At 38.6% G+C, this 16071-nt stretch overlaps 3 protein-coding genes and 1 pseudogene across 4 annotated transcripts in view; 1 reads left to right on the top strand and 3 right to left on the bottom strand.

Annotated features, from left to right (window-relative positions):
• Window positions 1-16071, top strand: part of LOC101292394 — a 1325780-nt pseudogene that overhangs the window by 314674 nt on the left and 995035 nt on the right. Inside the window, exon 47 of the transcript XR_184374.1 lies at window positions 11383-12232. The product of XR_184374.1 is annotated as an uncharacterized LOC101292394 (transcript). The remainder of the gene's footprint in view (window positions 1-11382; window positions 12233-16071) is intronic.
• Window positions 1607-5334, bottom strand: LOC101311738 (bystin-like). The gene is made up of 11 exons (XM_004294027.1): window positions 4912-5334; window positions 4662-4830; window positions 4525-4576; window positions 4015-4342; window positions 3562-3641; window positions 3147-3194; window positions 2631-2777; window positions 2453-2525; window positions 2290-2365; window positions 2037-2127; window positions 1607-1908 (listed from the first exon to the last, which is right to left on the bottom strand). The coding sequence occupies exons 1-10, from the start codon at window positions 5278-5280 to the stop codon at window positions 2048-2050; spliced, it is 1422 nt and encodes a 473-aa protein (XP_004294075.1). The 5' UTR covers window positions 5281-5334; the 3' UTR covers window positions 1607-1908; window positions 2037-2047.
• LOC101312809 lies at window positions 6004-7033 on the bottom strand. Its single transcript, XM_004294113.1, has one exon. It carries the CDS (start codon window positions 6676-6678, stop codon window positions 6478-6480), a length of 201 nt encoding a protein of 66 aa, XP_004294161.1. The 5' UTR covers window positions 6679-7033; the 3' UTR covers window positions 6004-6477.
• On the bottom strand, window positions 13161-15803 carry LOC101301758 (probable tRNA threonylcarbamoyladenosine biosynthesis protein OSGEP-like). The gene is made up of 4 exons (XM_004294078.1): window positions 15736-15803; window positions 14731-15310; window positions 13908-14063; window positions 13161-13728 (listed from the first exon to the last, which is right to left on the bottom strand). Exons 2-4 carry the CDS (start codon window positions 15301-15303, stop codon window positions 13396-13398), a joined length of 1062 nt encoding a protein of 353 aa, XP_004294126.1. The 5' UTR covers window positions 15304-15310; window positions 15736-15803; the 3' UTR covers window positions 13161-13395.

Here is a 16071-nt window from a genome sequence, read left to right on the forward strand (position 1 = left end):
GATCTAGAAGGTGGGAGAAAAGAAAATGTTTGAATGTTGATAGGAAAGACACATTGTGCTTAGAGCTTTGGTATTTATAGAAAGGCGTTTTGTTTTCATGTACCGCCTGAGTCTGAGGGCCTAAGAAATTTGTAGCTTTCTTCCGATGGGGTTAAGAAATTTGTAGTTGTAAATCTGGGTTGAGACCTGCTCTCTCAAAATTGAACGATATGCACAGATTGCAATATATGTTATAACATAATGCTAAGAATTACAAAATTGATGAGGAAATAAGAGGAAAAAGAACGAATAATTGTTACTAAGGAGCAACATTTCCAGCATCTAACACCTCGTCTAATTCATCCACTTTCATCTCATTTTTAAAGAGCATGTTCAAGTATGGAAGTACTTTTGGCAGAACTGGCAAATCAGCTACGTTAATACTCATCAGGTCAAACGCTATGCATGTCTTGTGCATGTGTCTCGTCAAATACTGGGATTTTTGGGTATCGCTGGCTGAAGTGGGTAAGGATGATGCGACAAACACCAGCGGAGTTTCCTATTTCTATCGCTTCCTTGGTTGTGCTGTGTTTTTTTTCTTATGGCCTCGTCCACCATGGCATCCTCGAACATTGCCTGCAACAATCACAAGTGCAATAATCATTGTTACTATCGTCTTCCTTCTCACAATATTCACAGATTGGGGTTTATATTATAGAATTAGACATACTAATTAAGGCCATCTCCAATAGAAAGGGGCTAAAATAGACCCCAAGCTAAATTTTGGCCCTTGAAAACCACTATTTACATGAATAGTGAGGGTTATAATTTTGACAATTTCCAACCGTAAGGGCTATAGATTTAAACATCATAACATTGACCTCACATTTCTTTAATTTCAGCCATTGATTTGTTTAATTGAGAAAATTAAGCCAACACTTATGAAGCCCACGTTCCTTTGACAGCTGTTATGTAAAAGGCTAAATGTAGCCTAACCCTTGACACTATAGCCCCTCAAAACCTATTTTTTGTATAACATAGCCTCCCATTGGAGTTGATTTTGTTCAAAATTTGGGCCATATCAAGCCCTTAGCCATCCATTGGAGATTGCCTCAGTAATGCAAAAGTACATGTTAAGAACTTGCCTCGTGTATAAGAATTGTTGCACCACAAGACGCTTCTATAAGTGCAGGGCAGGGCCTGGTATCACCCAGAGTATACAAGCTTCCACCCTGGTATCACTTTTCCAACACTATTCAGTCTCTGTGAAGCCTTCAAGACAACACCAAACGCCTGTGGGCAGTGCATGACAGGAACACTGATCAAGGCTTCCAGTCCAGCTTCGCTTAGAGTTTTTTGCAAACTTTTTAGAGGTGTAGCTCTTCCAAGCTAAATGGAGTAGCAAGGCAGTCAAACTCTTGAATTAATTTAAGTTCAAACTCGACTCAAACGCCACGACTATTGAAACAAGCTAAAACTTCATGCTCGACGATCCGGATCTAAAGTAATCTCAAGTTACTTGATAGTTCAGACTTCATAGTCAAGAAGACAAACAAAGCCATGGGTACCAAACAAATTCATACAGTACTTGTACATTCCTTGTTGGTACTCAACATCACACAGCATAAAAGAAAATCACCGGAGAATTGCCAAAACTTTTTGCACTTTCACATTGAGGTCTCAATTTCAATACAACTGATCAAAGAATATTCAGTAAGAACTACCAAAAAACGAAGTATTGATAAATATCAGGAGTTCAAATTGCCATTGCAAGGAGAGTGCCTCTGAATGTGAATTTGAATATGCACAAACTAGATTATGAAGCCTATAGATAGCTGTGATTTGGTCAAAAAAACATGTATCACATCTGAAAGAACAACATTGCATCTTCTTCCAGGAGAAATATTTCATTGGACAACTCAGCCAGACCTGCAAATCAACCATGAATTGAGTGAGCAAATGGTACCTAAACAGAATAATACTCTGAGCGAAAAATGGAATTTCTAAAAGTGAAAAAGAGAATTACGCGGATCGAAACAGATCAACAGGTATCTTACCTGGGACTAAATCAGTCATCCTCCATAGGCACCTCTGGAATATCAAACATATCTTCTTCAACAGGCTTAATCATCACAGAATCTGGAGAAGGTTTGTGAAGTCAAGGGGAACAAAGAAGTTCCTTTGTTCTACTTTTTTCCACTTTCTTGAGATTCAATTAAAAAATCTGTAATGACAGTTTTTTAAAAACTAAAGAATAAACTTAAGTAAAATTATAAACAAAGTAAACAAAAAAGAAAACTTAAAGGATATCAATTGACATAGGGTCATCCGCCTTCTCACCACGACTGCGGCTATTATCTAGCTCTTTTCTTATTTCACGAGTTACCTACAATGAAATTGCCAGATCAGATTACATAGTTCCGCAAAAGTTATGGAATTCAAATATTGAAACTCCTGTAGAGAAAATGCTTACCAGATCATGCCTTTGTGTTTGAAGAAGAACTCTAAGGTTATCCTTATCCTCGTTTAGTATATCATTTTTGTACCTGCTCAGAATGATGCACACAACTGTATATGAGGGACAACCACAAATCAAGAAAACTACTGCTCATCCCTTACATAAGCAAGAGAAATCTGAAACCCATGCCCACCTTTCCACAAATGCAAGAAGTGATTGGTGCCATATCACTGGCATTACCCTTGTTTCATTCATAAATCTCATGAAATGTGCAACAAGAGCATCAATTACACGATATGGCAAAGCATACTTTTTCTCCAGAAGAAGCTTTATAAAATAACTGCAACAATTTAAAAACCAAAGTCAGTAACTCCGACTCAAGTGGATCTTCATCTTTCTCCAAATTAAAAGTATTTCTAAACTGATAGATCCTCCAATACAATAATAAGTCAAGGGATCATAAATTGTTATAATTGGCAAATCAGGTAAGGATATGGGTAGCTATAATGCAATAATTCCATTGAAGTTAATAGAATGGGATCACCTATATCTTCTGCAGTGCATTAAGGACCAATGCATCCATTGCAATAATGAGGGAAAAAATTCTTCCAAACCAAATTTTCAAATATCTTGCTTTCAGAATTTTATGGCACCAAAAGTACAGTTATAATAGTTATATCTTTCAAACTATGAGTTGTAGAGTCAATACCTCGTTGTACCACAGTATTCCATGTCTGCCAGCTTCATTGCTGCAACACTGCAAATACATCAGAAGCAAATACATTACTATTTCAAGAACTATTATAACTTCCATGAATATCAACAATGCATGAAAGAATCAATCCCTAAATACAAAAAAATTAAAAGAAGGAAGAGTTAACAAAAAAGACAATAATGTTAGGCTTCGTAGCTCAAAACATTTAAAGATTTAAGAATATGCAACAGTAGTGGCTTTCATTTATTGAATAATTACATAACTATTAAGCACAATGAGGACAAGAAAAACAATTTAGTAGCAAGTTTGAATACTACATGTCCTAAAATACCTCTCTAATTAATCTTAAAGGGTCTGTTTGGTAGCATTCTGTTGTGACAAAGTCCCATCTGATTGGCAAATCACATACCTTGAATGAAGTGGCGGAATGGATACCTTTTGTAAGACGCTCCCAACTATAACAGCTTCTCTTAGATTGCACGTTCCTGACTGTTCATGATGGGGTAGGGGAGTGTGTTAGAATAACCAAATTTCCAAGGTAGAATGGAAATTTCAATAAAAATGTTAGCCAGGCATGAAGCACCGAAAAACAATATACACATCACATGTATATTGAAACTATTTCACAGTAGCATGCCACAAAAACCATGATTCCATAATTGTGAGCATCTTGTTTTAATTCTTCACCTCAAGGTGGAATGGTGCCTTGAGGTGGCATACCAAAGTACTCAACCTTAGTATTGACAGAAAGAGAAAGAAAAAAAAAAATAAATACACACACACACACAAACAAACAACACTTTAAGCTTCAGAAATACTAAGCTCAGTTGGACAAGAATGATATGCTTAAAAAATTGTATACCTCACACAAAGGTAACAATATTCCTTTGAAAAAGGCAGCGGGCTTGTAAAGAGACTTCTTCAAAGCCTGATAAAGGGCAAAATGCAAGCGCTTGTTCTTCCGAATGTCTTCTCTCACACGCGGTAGCAAGACAAGCTTGTAGAAACGCTCTACCTTCTTCGCTGTCAAATTGGAAGCGAAAATTCTTGTAGCTTGATACATTGCATTTGGAGACCAATTCTCGGGCTCAGTTAAATATAGGACACCTTCCCACTGATTCATTGAAGGGATGTGTTTAAAGGGTTTGGGAACCTTCCCAGCCGTGTACTTTTTCAGAAACTGGCCAACCCTGCATAAACAATGTAAACCATACCATAAGCAACTCCTCTAACACATGTCAATTCAGAATCAACTAAAACACAATACAAATTCGCAGACGAAGCCTTCTGTAGCAACAGCTGATTTAATAAAGCATACAGATACATTTGAACTTCAATTACATTTAATAGAAGTAACACATAGTTTGCTTACCCCTTAAAGATCTCTATGGTGTCCGCATCCAGCTTGGGCAAAGGCCGCATATCTGCAACCAAATCCAAACTTAGTACATAAACGAAAACACTAGGAATCCATTTCGAATAACGAGCATTAGTATTATATCCTCTCACCTGAATTCGATGGAGTGATACTCGAATCATTCTCTTTAATCCTGGCCACAATCAGGTCCGCAAGAGTAAGCTGCGGCCCGGCATCCTTGGAAAGAAACGCATCCAGCAATCTCTCATCCTCCTCCACCGCCGCCTTACCTAGCTCCTTCTCATACTCTTTCCCAATCTCCTGCAATTCAAAACAGCTCAAATTTCATTTCTCAAATTACAACCACATCACACATTATCAATTTCCCGAAAAAGACCTCACCTTCGTCATCCTATTCGTCACTTTAAACGCTTCCTCCTCACCGCGATTATCGAGAAACCCGCCGAAGTCATCGGGATCGTCCTCGTCCTCGTCCTCGTCATCGGACTCATCCGCGATTGGCTCCTCGGTGATGTCGAGCAGCGCGTTGGGGTTTTGGGCTCGATTCTCGTCGTCCTCGACTTCTCTCTGCTGGAGCTGAGCCTGCTTGAGAATCTTGGCGCTCATGCCCGACGAGATCAGAGTCTCGTCGGTCTGGTGCTGCTTGGACTTGGTTCGCTTCTTGGTGGCCACGGAGGCGCCGTCGTCGTCGTCCGCGGCCAGAAATGGCTCCGGGTTGTGGTGCTTCTCTCTCCCTCTCTTCTTCGGCATGTTTGCGATTTTGGACCAAGCAGCTCAAAAACCCTGTGTCCCTGTGATGTGTCTAAAACCCTAGTGTGGCGGATTGATAGTGTTTCTATACCCTAGCAACTTGTCACGTGATGTGCACGTGAGGGTGGCGCAGGAAGAAGACCCCAGGGGCTATTTCCGTAATCTTATTATTATTATTATTATTATTTTCACAATATATTTCCCAACAGAATTATCATTTTCTTGGTTAGTAACTCACCAAGGCAATATATTTCCCAACAGAATTATCATTTCCTTGGTTAGTAACTCACCAAGGTGAACACTACTTCTTTCAACGGTGAAGAAAACTATTTTTAAGTAGAGTTATTTTGTTTTCAACCTTTAAATGTAAATTCAACAATGATTTACTATAATTCTCTTGGTCAGTAACTGATTAAGTAAACACTATTATCGTTCACAGTTATTCATGATCTGTAATCTATTTTTTCCTTTTTCTTTTTTGTTTGCACTCATTTGCTACTCCTGTTTGTACCATGAAACTGTGGTGAAAATAGGAAGACCTCTTGAAATCTCCGGGGTGGAACCAGGATTTGAAACTAAACAGTTGAGAATAATAGACTTTCGTTACCAGTAAAAATGTGTAGCCCTTATCATTTTGTTTTATAAGTTATTCTTCAACCCTTATAATGAGTGTGCACAATTCTCATCAAATCAATTGAGCAGTAAAAAATGGGGGAAGCATATCTGTGATTTACTCAAACTTACAATCGGTGCATCTCGTAATGTATTGATAGTTGTGTACAAAACTGAAATTCGTCATAGATGAAGTTGGTATAATGTGTTTTACACGTACATCAATGGGTTCCCTCATTCACGGGGCACTGTTAACAGGGACCAGAGATCAGTCTAAGTTTCCAGAGATAACCTGTAATATCAGACCATCTGAATCAGATTCATAACCTGGAATATTATATACTAGGGGTCCTGTTGGAAGAGGAGAAAGAATAAAGCTGAAGGGCATTCAACCAAATTAACAATTGTTAGCGATATCATTAGGCTAATATTTGGCATGCATGGCACTTTTATAACATCCCACCAAAAACAAAAAAGAAAGTCTAGGACATTTTACATGTTCATCGACTGGGGATTGAACCAGAGATCGATCCCACCCCCACATCATCTTGTCCCGATTCTCTCGAGGGACAGGCAGTGTTATTGTCACAATGCCCCAAAGCATGTATGATGACATATAGATACCAAGATCGAATTGAATGCAGAGAGTAAACTTGCCTTTAAGATCAAGCCTTTGGCATTCTCTTCCCACTCAGTAGCCCACCTCACAGATGAAGACATGTCCAGTGCACCATTCCTCAGAACCTTCAATGACTCACAATCGTCTGGAAAACCCTTAAACAGCATCTGTGCAGGTTATCACACAAACATTACACTAAGCAATAGTCGAAATATGAAAGCCATTAAGTAAACAAATTGAGTTAACTCCAGTGGTTGGTCCATGCATATTTGTTTATCTATTAAACACCATGAAATGAGAAGTATCGACCGTCAAGGTCGATATAAACATAGGAAAGCTTACAAGATGCCTAGGGTTTATTTTTGATAAGTTGTAAAGCATCCAGACAAGTTGACTAAACTTACCAAAAGTTCATCAGCTAGCTCTGAAGATGATGAAAAGAGAAGACCATTTTTCTCCACTTGCACCAGTTCCTTGATGCTTTGACCAAAAACACCAAAACCAAGAACATCAAATTACAATGGACACGTCACCAAAACCAAGAACCACTCCTTTCAAAAGAAATCAATATAAACAAGAGTTTACCATGAGTAGGAAACAGCGCAAACTGGTAGTCCACAACCAAACATGTCCACCACCTAATAAAAAAAAGCTCTGTTGAAGTTAGACAATATCTATGTTACTGGAGACCTTATCTGGTGTGGCATTCAGTTTTGGATGTACCTTCATGGGAAGATCCAACCCTGATGACGAAGTGTGTAAGCAAACACCAAGATCAGCTGATCCTGTACACAGAAATATATAGCATGGACAATGTCAAAAGAAGCATAAGCATGCAATGGAATAGAACAGAAACAACTCAAAAAATAACTAGCAATTAGAACATTAACCTACCAAGAAGCAGTGGATAGTCTTCAGCTGATAGCCACGCAGTACGAAATGCCACCCGTTTGAGTTTTAATCTTCTAATCTTTTCTTCATACTTTTGTTTTTCAGGCCCTTTACCTGGAGATATAAATCCATTTCAGAAGATTTTGGTTATAACACCACAAGCCACGTTAATAGCTATGTGGTACTTGCCGTACTAGTTAGAGGGGACCTCCACCTGTAATGACAAATAACAGTCTTGGATGCAAGTATTGTTTCCCACTTTGCATTTCTTTCCAAAGAATCTCTTCTTTATTAGAATCGTCTTCATTTAAAATAGCAGCAACACGCCTGTCATACATGACAGCTGCTTCCAGAAGAATGCCAAAATCTTCATCAGGAGTCCTAAAAAGAAGCATTCCTCAAAAGTATGAGAGGTATTCAACCATAAAACAATAACAGGGTATAATAGAAATGAAAAGGAAAATAGTATCTCTTAAGCTTGGGTTTATCTTTTTTATCTTTACCTATGTAACATAACCCTGCTAGCTCTAAGGAATATTCCTATTCCAGTTAAAGTAGCTCTTAAAAATCTCAATTCTCTTCTTGTTAGTCAATACCGATCGATATACATTTCCCAACTACATCATGGTTTATTGGTTTGACGGCAAGATTTTGCATGCCTATTATACTCTATAATATGCTGCCAATATTAGTTCTTTTACATTACTGGAGGGAAATTAGAATCAAAACACATTATTGTACAAGATCTGATATCGGGCTAAAATTCAAATTAAAGATCTGCATTGAAAAAAGAAAAAGAAATCTTGTTGAAATCATTAAAAAGCCGTTTCACCAACAGATAAACAAGTAAGAAACTGCAAGACAGGTTGTTGTATACTATAAGTCTATAAGAAGCAAAAACTAAGATTCACCATATCACATCACGTCCACAGCACAGACCAACCCGAGTTCTCATTCCATGTTGCAGATTGGCAGATTTGCAGCACATACAATCAGACATCACAAAAACAGTATTTCACAACATATTGACTCACCAGCTTGTACTGCTAACTATTAGTGCCGGCCGGTTTGGCTTTGAAGTAATTTCAGCGCCAACCAGGGTGGTAAACAGAGTCTCATTTATGTCCTTATCCACCACTTCCTCTGTTCCTGTTAGAATTACATTAACAGATTGAAAAAGAAAAAAAATTAATTATCTATGAATGAATATCAACTGGAGATGCAAACTATAGATTACGAGAGATGACTATAAATTACCAGTGCTTGCGCAATCTTCAACACCGAGTGGCTGCCTCAGATTTTTATCTAATCTGCAGAACAACTGCAATCATCTCACATGTTAGTATATCATCCAACTAAAATATGTTTTAAAAGAAGGTACGCAGTAACTATAAACCACCTTATGCTGTTCTTCAAGTGAAGCGGGACGAAAAAACTCAGGAGGCTGATCATATAGAACTGTTGCTCTATTAATTTGAAAGAGAAGAGAAGTATATAAGGATTACTACAAAATGAATTCTCTGTAGAATAATGCAGTAAAATAATGAACATTGAGCTGACCCTCTTACTTAATTCCCCAATTTTGAGCCAATTCATGTTGCATTGCCCTTGTTACACACAGCGACCCATCTGCCATCCTCCCAAAATGCCTCTCTACCCTAAATAGGCAAGAGAAACTCAGATGTGGTGCACAACCAAGAATAGCCAACAAAAGAAAAGTCTAAAAAGTAATTTCATAGATACCAACGGTATATTGCAACAAATCGGCTACTTCTTCCAAGAGACAGTGCCAGTAAAGTATATCCAAAATTATGCCAATCAACTATAAATGCAGATTTCCTAAGCCAGCTTGCCCATTTTACAGCCACTAAGGTTGGAACAGAAGGTGGATTCTGTACAAGAAAAAAAGGATCAAAGGCTTTTGATATTGATATGTAAAAGGATAAACAAAAGGGGAGTTTGACATTCTATTCTTTTACTGTATATTATAAAAGTTTAAACACTTGACTACTGAATTTTTTAAGCTTAATTTTTTTTAATAGCCAACCATTGATAAAAATCATAATATGCTGATACCTGTCTGTCTCATTTGGTTATAAGGATTTCAGGTTTCCCATTTCTAAAATGCAAGCTCACCTGAACTAGGAAAACATCAGGAGCAGATATCCTAACGCAAAGAAACCAAAGAAGCACAATAAATTGAACCACTGGCTTCAGCAAAAGCACAAAGGGTTTAAGTATCTTGGGCACACCACGGGGGAATGCTGGCCACTGCGGCTGCAAATCAGAATCGGAAAAACTTTAATCCAGAGCACAACAGAAAAAGAACAAGAATAGAATAAACCAAAAAGAACATTATCGAATTACCATTTTGTGTATGTGAATAGACTGATGCTCCAACACAGCAGAATGGGGTTCAGAACCTGTCAAAACATTTCAAAATTCCAGTAAAACAGCACTACTAAAATTCATCAAACGAAATAAGTAGACATCTCTTATGTACTTTCTACCATCAAAGAGAAAAGGGTACCTCCATATGCAACAATATCTACTTCCAAAGATGCCTGCAATGCATATTCACTAGTAAAAATCACAAAAAAGACCCAACTTTTCTTGAAAAAATAAAAAATAAAAAATAAAAAATAAAAAATAAAAACAACTCCAAACAAGAACTGGGTTGGTGCTAAACTGATCAAGCTCATTCATAATAAAGCAAAACTAGTTACCTGACGGGCAAGAGAAAGAGCATGGTATTGCATACGAGGGCTGCGCCCAATGTCACCCAACACCACCACACAAGCCCTCCCTCTCTTCTCTCCTTTCATCACCAAATTACAAACCCAATTCCATTAATCTCATTATTATGAAAACCCAATAAATCAATAGAGCAATTCAAAAATAATAATTAAAGAGAAGACAACTTTACCTTTTCTGGCCATCTAACTGAGTTCTGGCCTTCTGGTTCTGATCTCCGACGAGCAGTGGAGTTAAAGCCTAAAGGAGCAGACTTGCAGTGTAGTTGAAGTCTTCAAGAGTTGGGTTGTTGAGTTGGGCCGGTTTTGTGGGCTTGGGTGACCCGATTTGTTTCACATTATAATAAAACGGGTCACACCCACAACTAGTCTTTTAGAAAGACTCTCACTTTCTCTCTTCTGCCTCTGATTTCAATTTCTCCATTGTTTTAGGGTTCTGGATTTTGCTGGGTTTAATTGGGTTTTGGTGATTTTGAAGCTTTGAGCTGACCATCGAAAGGTATTCCTTCTGAATTTGGATGTTTGATTTCTGAGTTTTTGATTGCTTGAATTGAAGTTAGTTCTCTCTGGGTTTTGGTATCAAATTGGTTGAATTGGAGTTGGAATTAGAGTTTTGTATACTGCTATATTATGTAAGAGGTTTCTTGGATTTAGCTTAACGAAGAAATGTATGCATTTTTGTGTAAGATTGGGTCGGTTGGTTTTATAGCTGAAAGCTGCTTTCTTATAATGGAGTTGGTCTACTTTGATACAGTTTCTTAGTTTGTTTCCTTTGTGCTATTTGATTCAGATAAAAGTTCCGTATTATCATTCATAATGTCTGCCTCAGTTTATCAGATATTGCATTTAAAGTGTTCACTATGTATGTCTTATTTATTGTGTGACTGAATCAGGTGGGCTCAGTGTCATTGAGCTTCAGCGTTAAATTACCATGGTTATTTGGGGAGAGACAGTCGCATGTGATTGTATTGGGTTCTCTGATTTGTGAAGCTTCTCACAGAAATTTCTGGACTTTCGACTACTCTGTTGTATTTGTTTTCCTCTGGACAAGCATCTGAAACGAATTCACGCAACGTTGGGAAATTTGAACAAATATAACCATGCAAACAGCTTCGTATCTCCATACATTCCCTTATTGCTCTTACAGGTGTCTATCTCTGATTTTGTACATATACACATTTATTTATGTCTGTTGAAATGAAACTAAGATTTCCGTACATATTTCAGAAGAAGCTCGTTTAAATCAGATGGGTGGAATAAATTACAAATCCCGTACTCGAGTCGGCTTCCTGAGAAAGTTGTGCTAATTGGCAGGCCTCAGACATGTAAGCTTCTCAGGCCCTTGAAAGAGACTAGATTGTGTGCAGTTCCCAACACAGATGATGGTCACCCTTCTGTCTCTGTGTTGGAAGATTCCAATATGAATCACGCACCCACTTCGGAAGAGGAGACATTGTTCAGCAAATGGACGCCTCCCAGGTATTTGTGGAGGGGATTTTCAGCTCTTATCCTGGCAGGTCAGGTCATCATTAGAACTTTAAAGGGTAAAGTGCACTGGAAAAATACACTCCAACAGTTGAGAAGAGTTGGGCCAAGTTCGGTTGGGGTCTGCCTCTTAACTGCAGCATTCGTTGGCATGGCCTTCACCATCCAGTTTGTTAGGGAATTTACCAGATTAGGATTAAGCAGAGCTGTTGGTGGGGTGTTGGCCCTGGCTTTCGCAAGGGAGTTGAGCCCTGTAGTTACATCAATTGTGGTTGCAGGGCGTATTGGAAGTGCATTTGCTGCAGAGTTAGGAACAATGCAGGTTTCGGAGCAAACTGATACATTGAGAGTTCTTGGAGCAAACCCTGTTGATTATCTTGTGACACCAAGGGTGATTGCTACCTCCATTGCTCTACCGTTTCTGACCCTAATGTGTTTCACAGTAGGAATGGCATCCAGCGCTCTCCTTGCTGATGGTATTTATGGGGTTAGCATTAACATTATTCTGGAGTCAGCTCGGAGAGCTCTTAAACCTTGGGATATAATTAGCGCAATGATCAAGTCACAGGCTTTCGGTGCTATCATATCGATTGTAAGTTGTGCTTGGGGAGTTACCACCATGGGAGGAGCCAAAGGTGTTGGGGAGTCAACGACATCGGCTGTGGTCATCTCTCTTGTTGGAATCTTTATTGCAGATTTTGTTCTCTCTTATTTTTTCTTCCAAGGAGTTGGAGATTCACTGAAGAATCTATAGTGGTTTGTTGATAGAGTATCTAGTGCTTGGTTTCTCCATGATTGTTAGTTCTATGAGTAGAACAAGATAAGCATGTAATGACTGAAGTTGATAAATATATGCGTACTTGATTCAATACCGTCTTCAAGCTTTGGAGTCCATTCTATTTTCTTTACCCCTTTTTATTGGGAGGGGACTACACTAGTACTTGTGCAATAGGTTCTATAGCATGGTGTAATTTTCTGGGCAGAATTGATGACCGAAGACATCTTCATGTTGGTACTGCTGAAGATGGTAAGGCATTATTTTTACAATAAAATGTTATTCTTCTCTGACCATTGTTCATGTCGAATAGTGGGGGTGGGGTGAAAGGAATTTCCATGGAAGATTTTAAGCATGATGAAGATGATATAGAAGAATGTTTTTGCTAAGCAACTGGTTGGTTATGATTTTGTTGCAGTGTTCTTTGGCAGCATTTGGGTTATTTAGAATTGAGACGCAGGATTCTGCTGGTGCCTCTGTTTTTGCTGCTGCAGCTCCACCCTGACTTGTGCCAACACATTCCCCCAGATTATACTTTCCGGCACTAGAAAATACATTATGTATAGTAAAAAAGCCCTTGCTGCGGTTTCGTTTTTTTCTTTTTCCAAGTCATCTGTAATAATCGAATTTTATGCAAGGTAACAAACATCACCATCTCTTTACAAAAAAAAAAAAAAAACATCACCATCTGCTTGAAATGAAAATGATGGCGAAGAAAAGTCACAGAAATGTTCATCTGTGTTCATAACCAGAAATCCCCCACCAAGGCACCAACATGTGCAGCACTCGGTGCATTTTCATAGAAATATTTCTAACAAAAATGGAAAGTCCCCGACCTTTCTAAATTTAAGTAGAATACCAATTTACTCAGAGAAACAAAGTCAAGCACCTTGCCATAATTAGCCAATTCATTTGACAATGACGTTCACTTTAACACGAGAAACTGCATACCTCAAGAACTACTAGATTTAGCTACTCCCTCACCCGTTCGCTTTTGCTGACTCCTCTTTTACTCTCCAGATTGCTTCCACTTCATCAGTCCGGAACCGTTGCGTGAAAGTCGATTCCTCCAATGGGGTTGATGTTCCATGAGCAAAAGCAAGAAGACCAGTATAAGCAATCATTGCCCCATTATCAATACAATACCTATCATCAGTTGCAAACAATCGTCCACCTCGTTCGGCACACATGGTTTTCATCATCTCTTGCAGGCGCTCATTGCAACCCACACCACCAACAATAAGTACATCTCTCTTGTCACAATGTGCCATTGCACGTTCTGTTATCTCAACAAGCATTGCAAACACATTTTCCTGGAAAGTGATAGAAAAGAAATACAGCAAGTACATCATTATTATTGCTATTGTTCTTGGTCACATACTGCTTTGCTAAGTTACTAAAACTGGAAGTTCTTAAACAATCCTTGTCTTTTTGTGTTAGTTGTATAACTAAACTACACGTTTTCAATGAAAATAGAAATGATTACACATACCTGAAGTGAGTAGCATAAGTCTGCAGGGGTGCATTCATCGTTTTTTAGTTTCTCCACAGCAGTGGCTTCAATGTAGCTCAGAATTCCACTAAAAGACACATCCATCCCTTTGACGGCATAAGGAAGGTCTATAAACTGTTCTCCTTTCTTTGCAAGCTGGGAGGGGAAGGGAATCACATAAATCATGTCAGAAGCACTTCCCACAAAAACTCAACTAAAGCACTCGGCATGAAAAAGCAGTGAGCAGTTAAGTGTCAAGTAGCGTCTTAACCATAATGATAATCATAAAAATTCCACTTACAAGGAGACATTAGGACTAATAATTTTTATTTAAATGCAATTCACCGGAAAAAAAAAGGGCCACCAAGGCCATAATTACATATTTTTCTCTATAGAAATCTTAAATGAATATGATAAAGACAGGAGGGCACTGAAAGTTCAAGGCAACACATTTTACTATATGAGTAGAGTTTGATAAAACTATATATCTCAATTTCAACCAGTTTGGAATCATAAATGTCAGAAATATAATCTGCTATTCAACTATGATGGATCCTCAGACCAAAAAAAAGATATTGGAGTCCAGCATTCCAAATGAACCATGCCCACCCCAATGTAATACACAGAAATCATGCAAGGATGATCCTAGATTTTAGAAATTAGGCAAGTACTGAAATTATATTTACAAACCTCACAATACAAGCCCGAATCAAGATAGAAAACGTATCTAAATACAATCGAAGATTCCTCAACAAAATAGAAATATAGAAACAGCGATATCATCCACAAATTACAATGAATGAAACATACAAGATTGACATACCTGCTCAATGTTATATCCCGGGGCTGGATCATTTGAGAGTTCTAATACCCTGGCAAACCGATCCAAGCAATTTCCAACAGCAATATCAATGGTCTCTCCAAAGATTCGATACCTCCCTTCACTATAGGCAATCACCTGTGTGTTCCCCCCACTCACATACAACACAACAGGATCAACCGCGCCAGTCACAATCCTTCCCATCTCGATATGCGCAACACAATGATTAACTGCAACAATGGGCTTCTTCCACAGCTGTGAAAGAACCCTAACAACAATGGCAGCAACTTGTAGCGGCGCTCCCATTCCAGGACCTTTGGTGTAACAAAGGCAATCGATCTCTTGAAGGGTTACTTGTGCAGTTTCCAAAGCAGATTTAACTAACGGCAGAATGTGTTGGAGATGGTGTTGTGCAGTTTCACGGGGAAGGAAACCTTGGCCAGGAGGGGTAATGTATGTGTGACGTGGGTTTGACAAGATTGTGCCATCTAAGGTCACAACGCCGACACCAATCTTGTTTGCTGAACCCTCAAAACCTAGAGCAATCTGTTTCTTCATTTTTGTACAATAATTCATGCACACCCTAGCAAAATTGATTCAGAATAAAGTTAAAACAAGGGTTTCAATTCATGAAAATCTGTCAAGCAACTGCATATGAACTTTGTTCCAAAACAGTGACCGTAAACTTCTCGAATTGATATGATTATATAAACCTACTGACCCACACTTAGATTGTTAAGTGTAAACTTCCCAAACTACATATAAACACGGTTACCAACAGGTAACCCAATCAAACTTTCATACTGTGTCTGACAATTTACTGCTGTTTCCTATGTTTTGAGATAAACAATCAGAGGATAAACTAAAAATTTGATTAAAAACATGAACAAAATGACTGCTACTGAACAAAAAATTGCAACTAAAAAGTAAACAATCTCATGAAAATCAATTGTCATTAGAACTCACACTATGCTCATAGAGATACAAATTAACTTACCCAGAACTCACTCTATCTCAATTGAACGGTGGCGATGGATTTTGAAACTTCGAAAACGCTGCAAATTTCGTGAAGAGAAGAGAGTGGGGAAGGTGAGCGAGAGACGACGAAAGCTTTTTTATCTAGAGCAAAAGCCAAGCGCAAAAAAGACATTTCCCGTAGATGTCGCCTATGCGGGCTATGCGAACTGGGCCTAAGTGGGCTAGGCGGAGCTTTTACGCGGCTAGGCGGAACTTGGGTAGACTGGGCTTTGGGAGGCTGGTTGGTCCACGTTTAAAAAGAAGAAAAATTCTTCAGTGCGACGGCCGTGCCACGTGTCCGTGCGACACGTGTCTTTTTTTTTTTTT

Source organism: Fragaria vesca, linkage group LG3 (assembly GCF_000184155.1).
Source record: "Fragaria vesca subsp. vesca linkage group LG3, FraVesHawaii_1.0, whole genome shotgun sequence".
NCBI lineage: Eukaryota > Viridiplantae > Streptophyta > Magnoliopsida > Rosales > Rosaceae > Fragaria > Fragaria vesca.

Bases quoted from the DNA above. Each gene is read 5' to 3' on its own strand.
- LOC101311738 (XM_004294027.1), bottom strand. From the start codon at position 5,280: ATGCCGAAGAAGAGAGGGAGAGAGAAGCACCACAACCCGGAGCCATTT. The intron at 4,577-4,661 runs GTGAGAGGATAT...ATTTGGTTGCAG, and splicing joins TATCACTCCATCGAATTCAG to ATATGCGGCCTTTGCCCAAG. The intron at 2,778-3,146 runs GTATTGACTCTA...AAATTGTTGCAG, and splicing joins GAATACTGTGGTACAACGAG to TTATTTTATAAAGCTTCTTC.
- LOC101312809 (XM_004294113.1), bottom strand. From the start codon at position 6,678: ATGCTGTTTAAGGGTTTTCCAGACGATTGTGAGTCATTGAAGGTTCTG.
- LOC101301758 (XM_004294078.1), bottom strand. From the start codon at position 15,303: ATGAATTATTGTACAAAAATGAAGAAACAGATTGCTCTAGGTTTTGAG. The intron at 14,064-14,730 runs GTATGTCAATCT...TTCCCCTCCCAG, and splicing joins CGGGATATAACATTGAGCAG to CTTGCAAAGAAAGGAGAACA. The intron at 13,729-13,907 runs GTATGTGTAATC...ATCACTTTCCAG, and splicing joins ACTTATGCTACTCACTTCAG to GAAAATGTGTTTGCAATGCT.